This window comes from Leptonychotes weddellii, chromosome 4, assembly GCF_054177405.1.
Source record: "Leptonychotes weddellii isolate Sample4059 chromosome 4, ASM5417740v2, whole genome shotgun sequence".
NCBI lineage: Eukaryota > Metazoa > Chordata > Mammalia > Carnivora > Phocidae > Leptonychotes > Leptonychotes weddellii.
In genome coordinates, this window is record NC_138372.1 from 19198466 (window position 1) to 19218747 (window position 20282).

General features: G+C 60.6%; 1 protein-coding gene across 13 annotated transcripts in view; it reads right to left on the reverse strand.

Annotated features, from left to right (window-relative positions):
- The window catches only part of AHDC1 (AT-hook DNA binding motif containing 1), a 63635-nt gene that overhangs the window by 8010 nt on the left and 35343 nt on the right, over positions 1–20282 (reverse strand). For 5 of the 13 annotated variants that reach the window (XM_081817828.1, XM_081817826.1, XM_081817833.1 and 2 more), the window contains 4 exons: positions 12728–12906; positions 7450–7561; positions 7285–7322; positions 1977–6875 (listed from right to left, as the gene is read on the reverse strand). In XM_081817828.1, coding sequence (XP_081673954.1) covers positions 2020–6801 — 4782 coding nt within the window. In that variant the 5' untranslated portion in view covers positions 6802–6875; positions 7285–7322; positions 7450–7561; positions 12728–12906 and the 3' untranslated portion in view covers positions 1977–2019. Of the gene's footprint in view, positions 1–1976; positions 6876–7284; positions 7323–7449; positions 7847–12727; positions 12907–20282 lie in introns of all 13 variants that reach the window. The other 8 variants (XM_031039037.2, XM_031039035.2, XM_031039034.2 and 5 more) reach the window with 5 other exon arrangements.

Here is a 20282-nt window from a genome sequence, read left to right on the forward strand (position 1 = left end):
GCTTCACCCACTGCTGTTCCCTCTGCCTAGAATGTCCTTCCCACTCCCTGTCTAGCTGATGCCCCTTCGTCCTTCAGGCATCAGCTTCAGGATCCAGTCAGCCCGCTGCAGGTTCCCACAACCTCCTAGCTATTTCCTCTCTCTCGGTCCTTCCTATCGTAATCCTCACCAAATTCCTTCGTGTCAGTCTACGTACTGTCTCTCTCTCTAAACTGGAAGCCCCCTGAGGACCAGGACCTCATCTGTGGTGTTCACTGGGGTGCCCCCCCCATGCCTGCTTCATGGTGGGTGCCGGACAGATGTCTCCAGAACAACTGAATGCATCAGTCTGAGGACAGCGCTGTCAACTCCCAGCCCGGAGTGGAGAGTGTGGCCAGAATGTGGGGCTGGATGGCATCCCAGTTCCTTCTGTGTTCAGGCCTCACTGGATGGTTCCATTATGTATCTCACTGAGCTGTGACCTGCTCAAACACCCAGCCCCCACACTCGTTTTATTTTCCCATCCAGAGCCCAGGAGGAACGGTTTTTGGATTATTTCACATTTCTGGATTATCCAGGAGACATCTCCCCTCCAGTGAGAAGGATCAAGAGTTTGACATTTTAAACCCTAAGCAGCTTCTCCCTGGCCTGCTTCAGATCTGCAGCTCTGCTGCTTGCAGTGAGACGCACGGGGAATGGGAGGCCATTTTAATCTTGGCCTGGCTTCATTAGGAGGAAAATAGGCTGCCAAAAAAAAAAAAAAAGTTTGGTCCACTGTCTGTGCTACACAGAATTGCAAAACCTACGAGATTATCAAAGTTGAATTTCTTGAACAGATGGGGAAACAGAGGCCCAGGGCTGGAGGGAGTAAAAGCATGGTCAAGGACATGGAGCATGTTGGTGGCCAATTGGGGAACGGTCCTTCCCCAGGCCTTCTGATTCCCACGTGCTGCCCTTTGCCACCTTCAGGCACCAAGGGACCTGGGGTCAGGCAGAAAGGGGATAATAAGTTTCCACTGACACGACTTCAGGACCCTGAGTCACCCTGGCCTTGAATGACCTCCCCAGGGCAGGGATGGGACTTTCCAGGAGCCCTGCTATTCCTTCTCCAGGAAGAGGCACTCCCAGGAGGCTGCAGTGGCAGGAGAGGTGGAGGGTGAGGGGCTCAGACAGGCCCCTAGGCCACTTCCCCACCACATCTGAGGCAACTTTGTGCCACCTCTGTTGTCCCAAGAATGGGATGTGATGGGCCAGTTGGGGCTGTATTTTCTGGAGCGCCTTGTGCTTCGAGAAAATGATTCTTCCGACCTTGTCCCTTTTTACCCATTTTGGGGGCATTTTTCCCTCTTTTATTTTCCTTAAACAAAATCTTGAGAATACCAAAACTTTGATTCCACCTCATGAGGACACACGCCTGATAAACACAGTATCTAAACATCTAGCAAAACTTAACCAAACTCTTGGAAAAGCATTTGGCTGCAGGAAAGGGACTGGCTTTTTCTAGGTAGGAAGTGTCCTGCCTGGGGACAGACCCGCTGGGTGAGGGTTGTGAGGCACAGCAGGATCCCAGCCTCCCTTGTTCACTTCTGGATCCCTATCCCACCTGCCTCTGACCACTCTGAGCCCACACCTCAGGTCAAAGACAGTGAAAAATAATCTTTGGGTGGGCGCCAGGAGACCAGGAAAGATACTTCAGGCCATTTTGTAAAGCCCTGGCAGAGTGTGACCAAGACACAGTAACCACACCCTCAGCCTGGCCCCCACCAGAGTGCATCTTCAGGTCTTCTTCCTGAAGACTGTCCCCAGCATCTAATCCCGGACGCCTTCCTGAATCCCACCTTCCTCTTATCCGGGGTCCCCGATGTTGTCCTTAAATCCTTCCCGCTCATCACCGTACGCCTTCCCCTTGCCCAAGCTCTGATGTCCTCATCCCCCACCCCAGCCCCGCCGTCGCCTGCCCAGGCCTCCGCCCGCTCCACCCACACCCCCAGACTCACCCAGGAACAAAACCTCGAGGTCCAGTCGGCACTTCAGTTGGCACTACAGGGAGGTGACGGTGAATGTGTCCTCAGGGTGAGGTTCCGCCATGGGCCCCAGGAAGCCGCTCTTGGGGCCCCCACCCAGGCCGGGATGCGCCTGCGGCAGAAAGCCTGGATACCTGTAGGCGGTATCCTGCAGGGGCAGCAGCGAGTCCCTCGGCACAGGGGACAGGGTCAAGTCACTAAGGAGCGGGCAGCCGTAGCCAGCGGCGGCGGCGGCAGGGCCACGGGGTGGGCCGGGCGGCCGGGCCATCTCCAGTGGCTCCTTGTCGGCCTTGGGTGTGGCCGGTGGGCTGGCCAGGTGTGGGGCACTGAGGCACGCGGCCTCCGTCCTGCCCAGGAAGTCAGCCAGCAGCCCCGTACCCACCTTCCCTTCATAGGGTGGGCTGCGGGCAGCTGAGCCCGGTGGGTACCAGTAAGCTGTGCCCTTGCAGCTGGGGGAGTCGTAGTGGGGCTGGCCCAGCGGCAGGTCCCGGCAGCCGAGGTGGGCCTGGGCTGCAGCCGCGTGGCCCAGGCTGGCCCCCTGGAGCCCGTGCTTGAGGGGCTCACAGGCAGCCAGCTTTGTGGGTGGCGGCCGCAGCTCTTCCTTGAAGCCCAGCGTGGGTGAGCAGGTGGGTGAGTAGGCCTTCTGCAGACCAGCATCAAACACTGTGGGTGGGTGGGCCAGAGGCGGGAAGTGCTTGCCATCTAGGTCAGGAGCACCCAGGCTGGGCGAGTCGCAGTGGAAGCCTTGGCCGAAGGTGCCGTCAGAAGGAGTGGACGGGTTCATGGAGTAGGGTCCCATGAAGTCACAAGGGTCTCGCTCACCCACGCTGAAGGCCCTCGACTGGGAGGGCAGTGGTGACATGCTGCTGTCCCCACTGTAGTAGTCCAGGCCGAGGTCCGGGCTGTCCTGGAACAGGGGGTTGACGGGCTGTGGCTTGGGGATGAACTTGGCTTTGGCGGCCGCCCCGCCCCGCTCCTTCTTAGCTGAGCAGGCCCCACCACCCCGCCCACCCCGCGGCTGCCGGGGCCCGGTGCTCCGTTTGGACGGGTAGCCTGAGGCGGTGGCCGAGGCGGATGACGGGAAGCCCAGATGTGAGGCCTCGAACAGGTCCACCTTCTTCCGCCGTCCACGGCCCGGCTTGGAGCTGCTCTGGAAAAGGACGCTCTGGTTCCAGTTGTAGCCGGGGGCAGAGGATGCCTCGTTCCAGTCCATCATCAGTTTCTCCAGGCTGGACAGGCTTGACTGGCCCTCGCTGCTCGAAGCCTCGCTGTTGGCGCGCCGAAAGCCGCCGCCGACCGGCTGACTGAACTGGGTGCTGTCGGACGACGACTCGGAGAAGGTCTCGGACACAGCCGTCTGCTGCTTCACCTTCTGCGGCGTGTAGTTGGAGATGTCCAGGATCACGTTGGGCTCGCTGACGTGGCAGTCGAAACCGGGATTGTAGAGCTGACTGAAGGCCTCTGAGGCCCAGTCCAGGCCTCCATAGCCCTGCCGGAAAGGCCACTGAGAAGCCCCCGCGAACTGCCGACAGTTTTCAGGCGAGGGCTGGAAGGAGGAGGAGGAGGAGGAGGCGGCAGAGGCCGTGGTGCCCTTGGGTACCATGTAGCCGCCGGGAGAGACGGTGCTGGCCCGGCTGTCACAGCGCAGGGGCGTGGGGGCTGAGCCAGAGAAGGGGGCCCCCTCAGAGCTGTTGAAGAACGAGGCCTTGCTGGGCGGCAGGCAGGGGCCCCCTGTAGGCGGTGGGGCGTAGCCGGCGCTGTGGGCGCTGCTGGGGGAGGCAGGCAGGCTGTTGCCACTGCCGTAGGCGAAGCTGCAGTCCTTGCTGTTAGCACAGTCCTGGCCCGTGAAGGGCTTAGCTGCGGCAAAAACGCTCTGTCCGGCCCCGTAGCCACCGTACTGAGGTGGGTAGGTGCTGGCGGGCGGGTGGGCGGTCGGGGAGCGGGCCACGGCCGACGGCGGGGGCGCCAGCTTCGGGAAGGTCTCGGCTGCCCGGCACTCTGAAGTGGCTGGAGTGATCCCGTAGCTCGCCGCCCGGCCCGGCGGGAAGGTCTGGCGAGCGGGCAGGACAGGCTGGAAGGAGGGCTCCGCACCAGCCCCACTGCTGCCCACCGCCACTGGGCTGGCCTTGGCCCCCCGGCTGGGGAAGGTGGCCAGGCCCCGCTGGGCAGGCAGGGTGCTGGTGGGGGGCCCTGCGTAGGTGCCTGATGCCTTCCGGGACTCAGGGCGAGAGGCGGAGAGGGCAAAGTCTAAGAGGTCGGAGGAGTCATCCGAATCGAGCAGTGAGCGAAAATAGCCGGTGAAGAGGTTTTGGCGCTCCTGGCTGAGCTCGGCCTGGCCTGCGGGGGCGCCACCGCTGTAATAGCTGCCGCGGCCTGAGGCCCCGCTCTCCAGCCCGGTGGAGGCAAAGGCCTGGGCCTCGGTCCCCTGGAACCCACAGTTTCGGCCGGCTTGCCCGCCTGGGTGCCCATGGTGAGGGGCCCAGCCGCCGCCCTTGTCCCCGGCCCACTCGGCGCCGGCCTCCCCAAAGCCCGGGCCGCTAGGCACCTGCTCTGGGAACAGAGTCCCATTCTTCCGGGACCGCCTCTTGCGCTTGGGCTTCCCAGTCATGGCGTCCACCTCCCCCCGGCCCCGCTTGCGTGGGTGCCCCAACTCGGTGAGGCTGGGGCCCCCGACGCCAGCACCTGCCACTGCCACCACCTTCTTTTTCTTGCCAATGCCCTCGAAAAAGTCACTGAAGGAGCATCGGGCCGCCTTGGCGGCATGGCCCCCACCCCGGCCACCAAAACCGCCTGCTTTACCGCCACGCCGTCGGAAGCCCTGCACCCGGTGCAGGAAATGGGAGATGCTCTGGGTGTCGGGTGCCTGGTGTACCGACTCGGGCTCGCTGGGTGTCCAGCAGCGGGGGGGCGAGCAGCGCCCAGAGCACTGGCTCTGGCGATTCAGGAAGGCCAGCTTGGCCAGAACGTCGGAGTACTCGGCCTTACTGTCATTGGCGTCTGCTGCATACGACGGCTGCGGGGAGGCCAGCTTCTGCTTCCGCCGCCGCCGTTTCTTCACCTCCGGCATGGCCATGGTGGCCGCGGCCACGGTGGCTGCTTCGGCCGCGACCACTGCCGGCTCCTTGGGCTTGCCAGGACCCAGCAGCAGGTTCTTAGGAGGGCGGCCGCGTTTCCGCTTAAGAATAATGGGCATCTCCCCGGGGGGGAAGACCACCACCACGTTCCGTCCATTGTTCTTCATCTTCAGCAGTGGCGTGGGCTCCGCGGACACGCGCAGGCCCAGCTCCTTGCCCTCCACGCTCAGACTGCTGCTCAAGGAGGACACCTTGTACGTGGTCTTGTTCCGCCGTCCCAGCGATACGGGGATTTTGGCCATTTTCACCACCATGCGCCGCACGCCCCGGCACTTGCCTTTGCGGCTGGGGACCCCTGGAGTCTGGGAAGATTCTGGCTCCAGCTCTGGGACTGGGCCCGGGCCTGGCAGGGCAGGAGGTGGTGGAGGCGGTGGTGGCGGGGGCTCGGCCAAGGCGGCCACCAGCCCTGTGGGCATAGGCAGGGGCAGCAGGCGGCCCTCCGGCCCGGCGTCTGCCTTGCGCCCCCGTCCAGCTTTCCGCCGGCGACACAGGATCTTTGGCCTATCAGTGCGCCGCAAGGCGTACTTGGGGTGACCCTCAGGCCCGTGGGGGCCATGGGGTGAACACAAGTCCAGGCGCAAGGGCTCGCCCAGTGGGCAGGGCCCCAGGGGCTGCTGAGGCTCCAGACGGCGGCCAGGGACATCAAGCAACTTGGGCAGGGGGTCGAGTGCCTGAGGGTCAAGCAGCTGCGACTCCAGGGAGTCGGGCAGGGTATCCAGGGCCTGTAACGCCAGGCCTGGCAGCCCCAGAGGATCAGCAAGAGGTTGCAGGGGTGGCAGCTCCAAAGCTTCCCCGAGCGGCTCTAGTGCCTGTGGGTCCAGGAAGCGGGGCTGGGGGTCCAGGAGCTGAGGCTCTGGCTCAGGAGATGGTGGCTCAAGGGCCTGGGCCTCCAGCAGCTGGGCCTCGGGGCAAGTAAGGGAGGCCAGCTCGCTGAGGATGTCGGCATCTGCAAGTTCCGAGTAATCAGGGCCGTCTGGCTCAGGCTCCGGGGGCAGCCCGGTGGCCGCGGCCGTGGCCCCAGGACTATGGCCTTGGCCAGGCTGGGGACTGTCCCTAGGCTCGGGCTCAGGCTCATAGAGGGGGTGGCCGGGCCTCTCCGACTTGGAGTGGGGGGCAGCCCGCTCCTCGGGGCTGCGGATGCTGTTGGCCAGGCTGGGTGAGGAGAAGAAGCTGTACTGCAGGTCACCGGGGGGCGGGGCAGGTGGGCGGCTGAGTCTGAGGCCACCGCAGTCCAGGTGCACGCCGCTGTGCTGCAGGTCCTGGGAGAGCCGTGTCAGGTCCTTCATGATGTCAATCAGCCGCACCACGGGACGCAGCTTCACCCGCCCGTTGTCCCAGCGCCGTTGGGAGCTGTTGCCGTCTCCCGCGGGGGTGGGGCAGCGGGCCTGTGAGACGGGACGGGCTGCCCTCGGGGGCAGCGGGTCGTCCCCCTTGGCAAGGACTGGTGGGCGCCGGGTGCTGGGGTCCCGGCGTGGGGGTGGGCGTGGGTTCTCAGAGAAGGTGTGGGCGAAGGCCTTGTCAGGTGGGCTGGCAGGGGGCCGGGTGGGAAGCAAGGGCCGTGGGGTGGGGGGGCCGCCGGGGTAGTACTTGGGCTCCCGGAGGTAGTCAGGAGAGCTGCACACGGCACTGGAAGTCACCACCAGGCCCTGGGGCTTCACACGCATCCTGACCTTGTCCTCCGCGGGCCGCCGGGCGGGGCCGGGGCTGACATGAGGGTGCGAGAAGCCGGGACCAGGACCTGTGGGGCAGGACGGGCGAGAGGGCCCTCACCGAACGTCCAAGACCTCAGCTTCCCACATCCTCCTCAGTGAGCCCGTCACCCCTCCTGGGAGTCCCCTCAAGCTCCGTCCCCCCCCTCCCCCCCACCCCGTTGACTCCCAGCCTTTTCCTGAACCATCGCATGCACCAGGAACGCCTCAGGGGCCCTGGTTCCACTTGTCAGCAGCTCACCCACTTCTAGACCCTGGCTACAGGCTCAGGGAGAAGAGGATGCCTGCCTTGGCAAGGGAAGGCCATCAGCAGCAGGCTGGCGCGACCACTCCAGATCACACTTAAGGAGAGGGCCAGGAAATCCTATCCAGGGTGTAACCTTTTCCCTATTGTACCCCCCTCCCCCGGCCCATTTCAGGAGAAGCCTGGCCACTCACCCTCGGCTCTGCCGCCTGGGCTGTCACACTGGAGATCTCTGTGGGCAACAAGACAGGCAACAGCGGATCTGAATTGTCAGGTGGCCACAGCCCAACCACTCACTGCCCACCGGCCCGGTCTCCTCCACACACCGCCCCCAGCTCCAGTACGCACACCCGGCTGACCTGGGAGAGAGAGGGCCCCCGTGCCTGGGGGCTCTGCCAGGTGCTGGCTGTCAGCTGGGGGAGCTGTGGAGCAACTTCGGCCTGAGCCCAGGCCTCGGGGTGTGGACAGCGCCTGGAAAGGACCATCGCAGCTCAGGTTTAGTGAGCACCTACTGCGCGCCAGGCACTGGGCTGGAAGCTGTCCAGGCATCGTTTCATTTAATTCTTCATACAAATCCTGTGAGGTAGGGGCTATTAATAACCCCGTCTTGCAGATGAAGAAATGGAGGCTCAGAGATGAAGTAACATCATTCATTCATATACTCATTACTTATGGAGTGCCTACTTTGCACAAAGACCGGGTAGACAAACAGTGATCAGATAATCATAAATGATTTAATTATTACTGGGATAAGAGCTGTAAAGAAAAAGTGAAGAGTGCCTCAGGTCAGAGGTGTGACAATCATACCAGGGAGTCAACAACAATAAAAGCTCACACACTTTGGGGACACTTTCTCTATTGCCAAACAATGGGCTGATAAGCACTTTATGTGGATTATCTCATCTAAGCCCCCTGCAAACCTGAGATGAGTATGATTATCATCCCCACCTTTACAGAGGAGGAAACCAGCCACTGGAAGGTGGTGAGCACCACGAATTTCTGTCTGTCCGCTTCTGTGTTTATCTCCCAACACCCTGATCAGCACGTGGCCCACAAGCGTGCTTCAAGAAATATTTACTATTTCTTATGAATGAATGAACGAGGTGCACAGAGCAATCAGCCCTGCCTTTTCCCATGTGGTTCTCTCTCATTCCTCTCCAGACCCCAAAGGTGGGACCCAAGAAGGGTGTGGAGAGAGGGTGTGAGACAAGCATGTGGAAAGGGATGTTCTCTGACCCCTCTCCCACATTTATCAGCAAGGCCTTCTCTGACCCCCCCTCCCCCCATTGCACCTCTGGCCACAGTCTGGCCCCTGCTGCGCGCTCTCTGAGTCCTCTCTACTTCCCCTTCACAGTAGCTATCACGATTGCAACCAACTACTTGTATGACTAGCTTTTCGGTGAGTCTCCCCCGCAAGTGTGGGCCCTTCATGGGCAGGCCCTGTGTCTGTCTTGTTTACCGCTGTATCCCCTGACCCCAGGGCCTGGGCTTTGGATGCTACATAAATATTTACTAACTCCCTGAGCTGGTCAGGGCAGAGCTGGGATTTAAATCCAGGCATGTGTGACTCCCAAGGGACTCAGGGCCCAGACCATGGGGAGGGTCTTAAAGATTGACCCCGACGACTCCTTAGTGTTTGGCTCTGACCTGATCCCCAGGGTCAACCCCCCACCCCCGACACGTGTAGACTCCCACCAGCTACCATACCACCCAGGGCTGTCACCCCACAGGAAGACCACGGAGCCAACTCGGGGACAGGATGGTGTGGGAAGGAACACTCTTCCACTCCCCCGTGGTGGGCAGCGATTTGCAACATCCAAAGCATTTCCACACATATGACCCACTGAATCTTCCCAGCAACCCGGGAGGCAGGGCTGATTATCCCTGTGCTACAGAAGAAACAGGCTCGGAGTGGTGGTTGTGGAACTTGCCTGAAGTCACATAGCTGCAAAGTGGCAGGACTCCTAATTCTGCCCTAAACCCAAAGCCTGCTTCCCCTCCCAGCTCCTGCAGCTTTCCTTCAGCCACTCCTGAAAGCGCTGCTCCTAGAGCTGAGGTCTAAATTAACGCTGGGAGGAACCTTAAAATCGCCAAGCCATTTGGCTTCCAAACCCTGGGCCTGGGGGAGCTGTGTAACATTCCAGATACCCAGGCCCTCGTCCAGGGGAGTCTGACTCACAGATCTGAAGGGACATCTGGGAATCTGTATTTTTAATCCGCTTCCCCATGGGTACCCTGTTCTGGTGCCACCTTGTGCTTTTCCCATTTTACAGATGAGGAAACTGAGATACAAAGAGGGAAAGGGCCTTTGCCCCGGGTCACAAAACGGCATGGGAGAGAGAGCCCTTCTCTTGCTTATCCAGACAGAACAACCATCTGTCTACTGTCCCTTTTTGCTCGGCGGTTCCCAGGCCTCGGCTGCTCCTCACTGTCCTGCCCACTCCATCACGCAGGGTCCTGCTCTCTCCCAGGCCAGGCTCTCTCGCCCGTTGCTCTTGCAAGAAGGACTGTGGGTAACAACCTCACAAAGGAGGGAAGGGGCGCACACCGTGGCATCTCCAAGTCCCATTTCCAACAGCATGGTTGACCCCTGGCTCCTCAGAGTCTTTCAGATGCCTCCCTTCCTGAGGGTGGGGCTCACCAAGCCTCCCTGCTCTGGAGACCTCCCCCTTGGGGCCCGAGGGTGTGATCTTGGCAGAAGGGAAAACCTCCTCTCCGGTGGTTGCTTCTGTTCCACCCACCCGTGAAGACCTTTGGGCATGTCCTCCTGCCAGACCTCCTGACTCTGTCCACGGCTCTCTCTTGCGGCCTCCAGGATCTGAGGGAAGCAGCCGGCTGCCCTCCCCACCACACCCAGGCGGCCATTTTCTTGGACCCCTCCCAAGGGCACCACCTATCCCATGTCTGTGAACAAAGTCAAAGGGGTCCTTCTGTCTGACAGTCTGCTTCTGGGTCAGTGTGTCTGAGCCTGCCCATGGGGACACCAACCGGCTGGGAGGGGGCTGGGGGCCCCAACCTGCTGTGTACAGTGCCGGGAAGCGCCAGCCCACATCCTTGAGTCCCCAGCCCCACCCTCCCCCGCAGCGGCTGTGACCACCCCACCCCTTCCCCAGCCCGCCTCCCCCTCCCCCACCCCAGCCTCCCCAGGGGAGCCAGGCTGCCAGCCCCAGCTCTCACTTCCGGCCTCATGACCCTCTCTCCAGCCTGCACACTCCTCCCCCCACACCATTTCCCTCCCAGCCCGGATTGAAGGCCCAGGGATGTCCTCAAAGGGAAAACAGTGTATCAAGGGGGCTATTACTACTGCTGTGAACCCTTCCCTATCACCTCCCTTTGGGGCCTTTATCCCTCAGGACCTGCAGCACCCCTCTCAGTCTCCTTCAGTCCTGTCCCACCCACCCGCTAGTGCCCAAAGATCTTCTTCCAACCGGACTCCAGCCCAAAATCCTACCAAAAAGGACAATGATGAAAATGAAAATAATAACAGCAGCTGTCACTTATTTGGCATTTAAATAGAAGCACAGAGAGGTTAAGTGATGCGCTTGAGGACAAACAGCCAGGACATTGAAGAGCTGGAGTCTGAATTTAGGTTTGTTGCGCTCCTCCCGTGCAAACTTCTTCACTGTCCAAAGAGTCAGCTCCCTCCCCTGCAGCCTCCTCCAACAGTCCCAATCCTCATCACCAGTTCTAATTTTTGACTTCTAATCTACCCCCTCCCAGGTTCTTCATCCCCTCCCACCTCAGTCATCCAAACGCACTACCCTCCCTCGCCACTAGGTGTCCCCTTAGAGCCACCGATGCCCCCAAGGGGAAGCAAGTCCCGCCTGGCCTCCAGGAGTCATCAGCTCCCCCCCCCCCCCGCCGCCCCCCGCACCAACAGTATAGCACACCCCACCCCACCCTACCCCCAGCCACACAGAGCTCCTTTGTGCAGCCCTCGCCCACCCCCTTCCTGCCCAGAGCGGGGCACCTGGCAAGCAGGTCTTCCCTAGACCCGCCCCCTGCCAGCCCCCTGCCCTGGGTGCCAGGTGTTGCGGGCACCACGGCCAGCTCTGGCTGAACCTGAGGGTCACCCTGCCTGGCGGCCCTCCCTTCCTCCCTCCGAGGTCACCCAGGGACTGTGCTTCCCGCCCTGCTCCACCCCCATCCCCTCCTGCCCTTGGCCCTTCCAGACTCCTGTCCTAGTCTTTCCTTCTGTCTCCCGGAGGACTCCCCTCCTCCAGCCCCACCAGGCCCTCCCCACAGCCTCTCACCCCCGCCCACCTCCTTCCCCTGAGAGCTCCTCGTTCCGCGCCCCCCCTCCCCGCCCAGGTCTGAAGAACTCCTCCTCCTGGAAAGTTGCTGCTGGAAAGGAAGTGACTTCAGCGATTTGGCCACAAGGCTGGGCACTGCTGAGCCCTGCTCAGCTGAAGGCCTGCCCAGCCCACCTCCAAAGCACAAACGGAGCCACATGCACACACCACCCGCAAGCGTGCACCCAGAACCCTGAGCGCCAGCTTCCCCGGTGACATGCGGAGAGATCCTGTGTGCACATTCCACACCGTCCCAGTGTGCCCACACATCGGCCCAGTGTGTTCAGATTCCTGGTTATACATCTCTCCCTTGGGCACTACAGCCCTGCACACATGCACCATCCGGTGTGGCCCCCACCACACTCCAGGATTCCCACACCTACCCAGGACACACTCTGAATCCTGCACACTCACCACTCCCCTGTAGTACCTACACAGCCCTCAAAGGTCCCCCAGCCCAGTGCACTTATGTAACTTCTGCATACAGAACCCTGTGTCCCTAAAGACAGAGCCCTACACACACCGGTTTGCACACAAGCCTGAGGGCTTGCACACATGATGCCCTGTGCATTTGCACCTGGGTACACAGAGCCCTGCATCCTCCCATAGCCACACTTCCCACCCTTACCATCTCAGGAGGCCCCACCCCTAGACCTCAGGCCCCAGGAATGCTCTTTTGGAAGCTGGGTGGAGTCCCCAGGCAGGCAGGGCTCTAGGGAGCTTCCTGGAGCCCGCAGGCTCCGTGTGTCAGTTCAGGGAGTTGCCTCTGCAGGGCAGGGCAGCCCCACCTGGCCTCCGTGGCTCTAGAGCCTGGGTGGGCTAATTGGGGCCAGGAGTAGGGAGGCAGGTCCTGCCCCCACCCCACCTCATCTGATGAGGGTGACCTGGCCTACCTGAACTACCCAGGTCCTCTCGGCATCTCACCTTGGCCTCCCAGCTCTCTGCTTCCACAGACTCCAGCAGACAGGGGTCCTGGGGGGCGGTGTGTGTGTGTCAGCAGCAAACATCAAGTACTCGGTTTCCATCTCTGCCCTGAGTTCTGCTCACTGTCACAACCCCTTTCACTTCCCAGCTCTCTCAGGTCAACAAGGTGCCGGGAAGGGTCCCCAGGCTAGGAGGCAGGACTCCGGGGGACTTGCTGTATAATCCATGGGCCTCAGTTCCCCTTTCTGGATAGTGGGGAGTTTTGGGTAAGTTGGGTTAATATATTTTGATTCTATAAAGTGCCTCTCTTTGGCCTAAGCTGGGAGGGGGGATTCCTGCTAAGACTGGGAAGTAAGTCCCCCTGATCCCCACTTTCTAGGGGTGGCCCAGGCACAGACCTGGCTTCCCCGTACACTGTTACCTGAGCAGGCTGTGTAGACAAGGTCTGGCTCAGCAGGAGAGGCCTGTCTTTGCCAGTGATTCTAGGGTGGTCTCTGCGGCCGCCTGAGAGTTGCCCCGAAACCGGGGCCCTCTGCACGCACTTAGCTGGGCAGGCTCTGGGGTCCAGGCCGATGGGTAGACAGGTAGGCAAGCTCCCATCTGTGGAAGCAAACACAACATCCCAGGCATAAGCATGGACACAGGATGAGCCAGATAAAGGGGCCAGGAGGCTAGCCTGGATGGGGTGTACTTTCGAATACAAGGAAATCACCTACAACCTCATCTCACCGGGGAACTGCGAGCCTATCTGTTGACACCCCAGGTTCCTGTTGGGAAGCAGTATCTTTGTACATGTAGGTACACACGTGCATGAACATGAACACGCATGCTATGGTGGAAAAGAACCTGACCTTTGGGAGCCAGACAGTCCTTGGCTCAACCCTCACTGCAGGATCTTGGGTAAGTCAGTTAACCTCTCTGGCTCTCAGTTTTCTCATCTATAAAATGGGGAGATCTTACGAATGGGGAAGGAATGCTTTGGGTAGACTATATATGCTAACAGCTTATTTAGAATGCAGGTGTGAGAACCGCTGTTAAAAGACACGGGGAATGCAGATTTCCATGCGGGGTGTGTATGCAGCTGGCCCTTACTCTTCTCCACCAGCAACTGGTTATGTCTCGTTTTCTTTAATAACCATGGCCCTTCTCACCACCCTCCTGCTTCCTGCCCATTTGTCTGCCTCCCTGAGGTCTGTACTGGAGCCCAGAGGGGGTCTGGGAACCAGGCCTCATGGACTGCTTGTGGGTTCTGGTTGCCTGGGAATTTTTATGTGTGGTAGAGATTGCGCCTGTATAAACGTGCGCTTGTGAGCATTCCGCTGTCTGGGTAAATACACCTGTATGTGGGCTCCTGGGTCTATTCAGTCTTCCGCACATTTCTAAATCCGCGTGTGTACATGTGTGTCTAAGAATGTACATGCACGGGACCCTACGTTTGCTCAGTTACGGTGTATGTGGTTAGCGGTGTGTGTGTGTGTGTGTGTGTGTGTGTGTGAGAGAGAGAGAGAGAGGGAGGGAGAGGGAGAGGGAGACAGAGGGAGACAGAGAGGGACTGATGTGTACCTGGGTTCAGTATCTTCAGTTATACGTGTGGGTGGGTTTATCTGCATCTGTTCAGCTTTGTGTGTGTGCCCAGCTGAGCCTTGCTTGCACGCCTGCGAGGACACGGAAGTGTGTGTCTGCCCTTCTGGAAGCGCCCTGACCCCAGCTACGGCTGGGGTAGGCGTGGGCCTGTGTGTGTGCACACGCTCTGCCCGGCTCCCTGCATCTCGCTGTGTCAGGAGCTCAACGGGCTTCTGCCTGTCTCCGAGCGCCCTGGATGCACGGGGCGGGGAGGGGGGGCTAGGGTGCGGGCGCGCGGCTGATCCTCCACTGTCCCTGCAGGTTTCCCATCTCGAGGCCTGTGACTGCGGGCACTGGTGTCACTGTGGATCAGTGTTCCCTCCTTCCTACCTCCTGCCTTTTTCTGGGTTTGCAGGGTCACGGCTGACAGTGTGACTGGTCCCGGCGTTCCCGTGGGTCTGTTTCGCTGGGGGTCAGTGTGCCCATGTGTGAGTCTGCATACCCTCGTCACTGGGGGCCTGCGTGTCAGTGGGTCCTTGGGCCACATCACTGTGTCTGTGCCAAAAGCACTACGTGTCAGTGTCAACATGTGTGAGAGGGTCCGTGTGCCCCAGTGTGCCCGGAAGCACAGCCGAGCCTCCGTGTTCGTGTGGTACCTTTGTGTAACTCCTCAGGCCGTGTGCGCGCGTGCGTGTGCACTGCATGCAAGAGACCCTTTGTGAAACAGTGTGTGTCTGTGTCACCGTGTTTGTGTGCCTGCTTCCCTCCTCCCTCCCTATCTCCTGCGTGCTCTCTCTCTCTCTCTCTCTCTGTAGGAGCCAGACAACTCCCCAAGCCTGGATTAGGGACAATTTATCCACAGGCAGAGAAGGAGAATTCCAACCTGCCAGAGCCTCCCTCCTCTGATCCATCCCCCCTTTCCCCGTGGTTGGGTGGGCACAGAAATGCAGCCCGGCAGCTCCCAAGCCCTCAGGGAGCCCCCACCTCTGCAGCTCCCCAGAGGCCCAAGAGGGTGGAAAAGATAGGAATCTGGGTGGCCCCAGAGCCCTCCAGTGGGGGTGGACTGGCTGCCCCCCATCCAGGCCCCTAGAGCTCAGCTCATCTTGGCCCTGTTCTCCTACATATGGTGGTGGTGGTGGGGGTGGGGGGGGGAAGTCTGCATGGGGTCTGCCTGGCCCTGCGGGCTGGATGGACCTCAGGAGGAAAGCTGCTCCCAGCCCCTCCACAACCTGATACTCCCCAACTGATAAACGCCAGCACCCCACCACCCCGAAATGGGAATAACCGGGGGCACCCACATAGGCTGGGGGAGATGCTGGGAGTGGGGGCGGTGTGGTGGGGGGAATGCAGCAGAGGGGGGCACAAGGGGGGGCTGAGCTAGGACTGAGGCTCCCTTCACGGTGCTCCAGGCGCAAGGCAGAATCACATGTTTCCCATTAGCTGCTCTGGCCTCCTTGTTCAGGGGGTGTTGGCTGGGGGAGATTTGTTCTGGTTGCAGACACCAGCCGAGACCACACAAGAGAGAGAGAGAGAGAAAGAGAGGGCGAGGGAGGGGGAGAGAGAGAGAGAGAGAGGTTGAAACCCAGAGGGAGAGGAAAAGACACAGAGACACACAGAGGGAGAGAAAGTGAGACAGAGAGACACGAGAGACAGAGATAGGCAGTGACAGACAAAAACTGTGAGACAGGCATGCAAGAACACAAAAGCACAGAGGCAGAGCCTGGTGATGGGGAGGGGCTCACGGGGGCGGGTGGGGGGACAGGGAGTTGGAGATGCAGGTGGAGAGGATGGTCAGAGGCTCAGAGTGCGAGTGAGACCAGGAGGGCCCGAGAGGGGAGAGCAGCACCGCCGGAGGGGCGGGAGGGCGACAGGGGCGAGGCGCAGGGGGCACCCGGGAGAGGGGCTGGGTGAGGGCACTGAGATGGCCACGGCGGCGGAGGCGGCGGCGTGTGGGCAGGGGGAGTTGACGCCGCGAGCTGGCCGGGCGGGGGCGGCCAGCGCGCCCGGAGCCTCCCGCCTCCTGACCCTCGAGCCTCGAGCCTCGGCGAGATAACAGGCCGAATAGTGCTGACTTGCGGTTCAGAAATCCAATATCCTCCGCGGCGCACTAATCGACTACCTGAGCTCCCGGCCCGCGCTGAGCTGCCCCGATTAATCCTGCGGCTCCACAGCCTTAATTAGTTTAACAGTTTCAGGGGCAGAAGAGGCAGGGACTGGGGTCCCCCCACGCTTGCCGGGACGCAGACCCCCATGCCAACCCTGCCTGGTGCCCCACCTCCCCAGTCACACCTGCTCCTGCCCCAGAGGCCCCTTGCCACATTGCCTGAAAAACACTGGGTCCTTCCTTCTGGGAAACAGTCCCAAGGGTTGGCACCTGGGTCAGAAGGAAGGTCATGGGGGGAGGGACTCAGACCCACCCCGCCAAACCCACCACACTTGTCCCTGCACTCAGGGCTCTGAATGCTTCCCCTGTCCAGCCCTTTTAAAAGGGCCCTATGGTCTACACGGGAAGGCCCCGCCAACTCTGGGCCCCACACCACTGGGCAACATGTTGTCTCTTTAGGGTGAGAGACAAGCTCCCAAGCTACTGACAACCTCCCAACAGCATGAGATAATCACACATGTCACTCCCCACAACAGCATGAGATGGGCACGTGGTGACATCTCACACATCCCCAACAGTCAGAGACAGGCGTATGGGGTGGTGACTACCCTCCTAACAGGATGAGCTAAGTACATAACCTGTCACTTCCCCAAAAGCGTGAGATGGGCACATCTGATACCCCCAGACAACAGGAGCCAGGCACACACGTGGTCACCCCCACCGTGGTGTAACGAACACGCAGCTGGGCACTCCCACACCCACCAGCGGATGTGAAATGCGGAGAACCTGTCTCTCTCTCTCTCTCTCACACACACCCAGACAAGCCTCACCTTCCAGGTGTGAGGAAGGGACAGAACCCCCCACCCAAATGAGTCAGGGATGCCACCTCACCCCTTCCCCGGGAGCCCTCGCTTCAGACTACCAGATGGGCACACAACACATCACCCCACTGACTGCTTCAGACAGGTGACAACGCCCCGGCCCCCCCATCACTGTCGCCAGCCTGGGTGGTGCTGTCCTCTGCCTGCAGCGGCGTCACAGCTCACAGGGCATGAATGTCACCCCCGCGCTGCCAGAGCCGGGCACAGCCGCATGTTGCCCCAGCGACAAACACCACTGGCCCCAGGAGGAGGTGGAGGCGCACAGGGCTCTGGGCCTGACCTTGGTCCCTGGACACCAGGAGGGGAGGCGCTGGGGCCTCCCTCCTGGGTAACTCTGGCTGCCTGGTGCTGGGGCAGACGAGTGCTGGGAAGCAAGCTGCCCGGGGCACGCGCACGCACACAACCTGGAAAGGCCACCTCCCCATGCTGCCACCCCTTTCCCATTTCTAACTGAGTGTAGTCCTTATCTAGGGAGGGGGGCGGAAGGAGCGGCCGAGAGAGCTCTTGTTGGGGCCCGCGGAGCTGTTCCTATGACTTCTCAGAGATGGGTGGCAGGGAGGCGGACCGGGGGGTGCGGTCACCATGCCCTCAGGCCCCAGGACTGAGAGGGTGTGTGACCACAGCTTCAGACCTGCACTGCCGCGGGGAGCCCCCGGTCCTTATGAAGGCCCCCTCTCCAAATTCAGGCCACAGAGCCTGACAAGGAGGCCAAAGTCCAGGGGCATGACTCACCCAGGGAACAGGCCCAGCCCGCTGGCCAGAGAGGGAGGGAGGCCAGGAGCCAAGGGGCCTGGGTTCAAGTCTGAGCTCCTCCCAGGCCAAGCTGAGTGACCTTGGAGCCTGAGCTCAGTCTCTATGGCTTATGGGGAGCGGAAAGGGGCAGTGGCGAGGGAAGTGCCAGAAAGAAGCTGAGGCTGGAGACCAGCAAGCAGAGCCCTGGGGGCCATGGGAAGGACACAGCAGACCGGTCCCTGGCTCATACGGAACCTCAGCTTTCTGTACCTCAGTTTCCTCAGCTGGAAAGTGGGGATGTCAGCCTCACAAGACAATGTGACATGAAGTGGGCAGGTGCTCAAAAAATGGGAGCCTCTCACCGAGGAGGGGAAAACAGAGAGGGCGAGAGACTGTCCAGGCCACAGAGCAAGATAGTATCCACTGAACTCGGCCTCTAGCTGCAGGTTTCCCACCCGGAGCTGTTTCCGTAAGACTGTGTGGAGATCAGTAATGAGTTGGGGGTGGGGGTGGGTAAAGGGAGGATGTTGGGGTGGTGTTGGTTACAGAGCTGCCCTACACTCCCATGAAGACCAAGGGAACTGTATGGGAGTCTGCCATGCATCCAGACCTTTACCCTAAACCCCACTTGGCTCATCTTCAAACACTGGACCAGAGGGCCAACTCTTAGGGAGGGAGGCAGCCCATAACCCAGCCCTCCATGACCAGCGCCTGTATCGGGTGCTTAGAAGGTTTGGGGTATCTGGGATGTCAGTGTCCAGAGCCCGCCCATCGTACAGGAGTCCAGAGAGGGACAGGCCTAGCCTGAGGTCACACAGCATGTCAGCAGCAGAGCCCAGAGCCCCGGCCAGGGACAGTCTCAGAGCAGAGTCCCTCTAGCCCCTGGGGATGGCTGGAGCTGGGGAGCCCTGGGGGACTGAGCGAAACGTGGCGACAGATGGCCTGCCGAGGCAGCGGCGATCTGGGCGGCTGGCAGGCATGCTCGCTCCCGCGCAGGGAAGCGGCTAATTTTAGCTGAGGCCTCGATGCCAGCTTTGTTCCCCCCACCCACCCACCGAGGGGGCCCAGCATGCCTTGCGTGCAACCCGCCTCCCCCAGGCACCCCTACTCCCCCGCCTGGCCCCTTGGTGAGTAGTGCCCAGACCCCAGGGTCCTAGAACTGTCTGCCTGACCAGGTCTCATCATACCCCAGAGGGAAGGGCTGGGCCCTGGAGGCCTGGCACCCCCACCCCAGGGCCTGTTTCCCATGACTCCAAGTTCATTCCTTGAAGAGGGGCAGCAGGGAGGAGGGCTAGAGGCCACTACCCAGACTGGGAGGGAGGGCCTGACAGCAGGGTCTGGTACTCCTGGGGGGCCGGGGGTAGGCGGGGCACTGTCCTCTACTCCATACTTAAGGGGCCCAGACCCATATTCTACCCCTGCCCTGAGACAGACTCTTCTGTGCTGGAGTCCCCGTGGTGTTGGTGAGCAAGGGGAGGGCAGCCCCTCTACCGCTTCCCTGTTCTGCATAACTTTAACTCTGTTCCAGGAACTCAAAGTACTTTAAAGAAGTCAGAGATAGAGCAAGGGTAGTACCCTTGTGCCACTGGGGGAAACTGAGGCACAGTCAGAGACAGCCATCAATGTAGCAGGGGAGGAGACCAACCCCAGGAATCTGTGAGACCCAGACATGCTCTTCTTTGAGTTCTTACAGCAAGGGGGCTTCTTGGGCCAGCTCAGCCCCTGGAACTTCCCTATGCCCTGCCCTGGGCTGGTAGAAGGTAGACTGGATGGGGTCTGTACTCTAAATCCCCGGAAAGGGAGGGCTGGCACTCTTGGCTTCTGGCACCACATCTCCTGGAGGTTCTCTGGCCTTAGAACCTCCCCTCCCCATCTCTGATTCAACTACAGGTGCCCAATGGGGTGCCAGCACATCTGGCCCCTATCTGAAAGGGGAATCCTTGGGGGTGACTCTGGAGGGCCCCCAGCCCTGTTCCAAACCCAGGGCCATGAGGAAATCACCAAATGGAAAATAGAGGAAGACAACTTGAAAGAAATCTATGTATTTAGAGGAGAGAGTCAGAAGAGAAAGAGAGGGAGGGCAAAAGGAAGGCAAGGAATCCAATTCAGGAAGAGAGAGACAGAGGAAGAGCGTGGGGGCAAGAGACACAGGGCAGAATGAGGCTTAAAGAGGAGGAGATGGGGAGGGACGGGATGAGAGAGAGAAGGAGGGAGAGAGAGAGAGAGGCTAGGATGCTGGAGGAAGGAACACAGCAAAAGAGACTCAGAAGAGAGGGACAGAGGAGGAAGAAAAAGACAAAGACACAGAGAGACAGGCAGGATGAGGCAGAGACAAAGAGAGAGAGAGAGAGAGAGCAAGATCCACACAGAGGGGAAGAGATGGAGAAGGAGCCTGCCACAGACAGGGCAAGGCATAGAGAACTAAGGACACCACAGGGAGCTGGAGACAGACAGGGATTGACACACCCAGAGACCAACAGAGACAGTCGGAGAGGGTGAGACACACTCAGAGAATGGGGCGGGAAGAAGGGGGAGACACTAAGTGATAGAACGTGTGGGAGGGGGTGGGGGGGACAGCACAGAGTGAGGAGGGAGGGGGCATGAGGAGGGGGGAGATGTCGTCGCCAGAGCTGGGGGGGACAGAGGACAGAAATGGAATGTGGGTCTGGGCATGAGGCTCACAGATGCATCGGCTC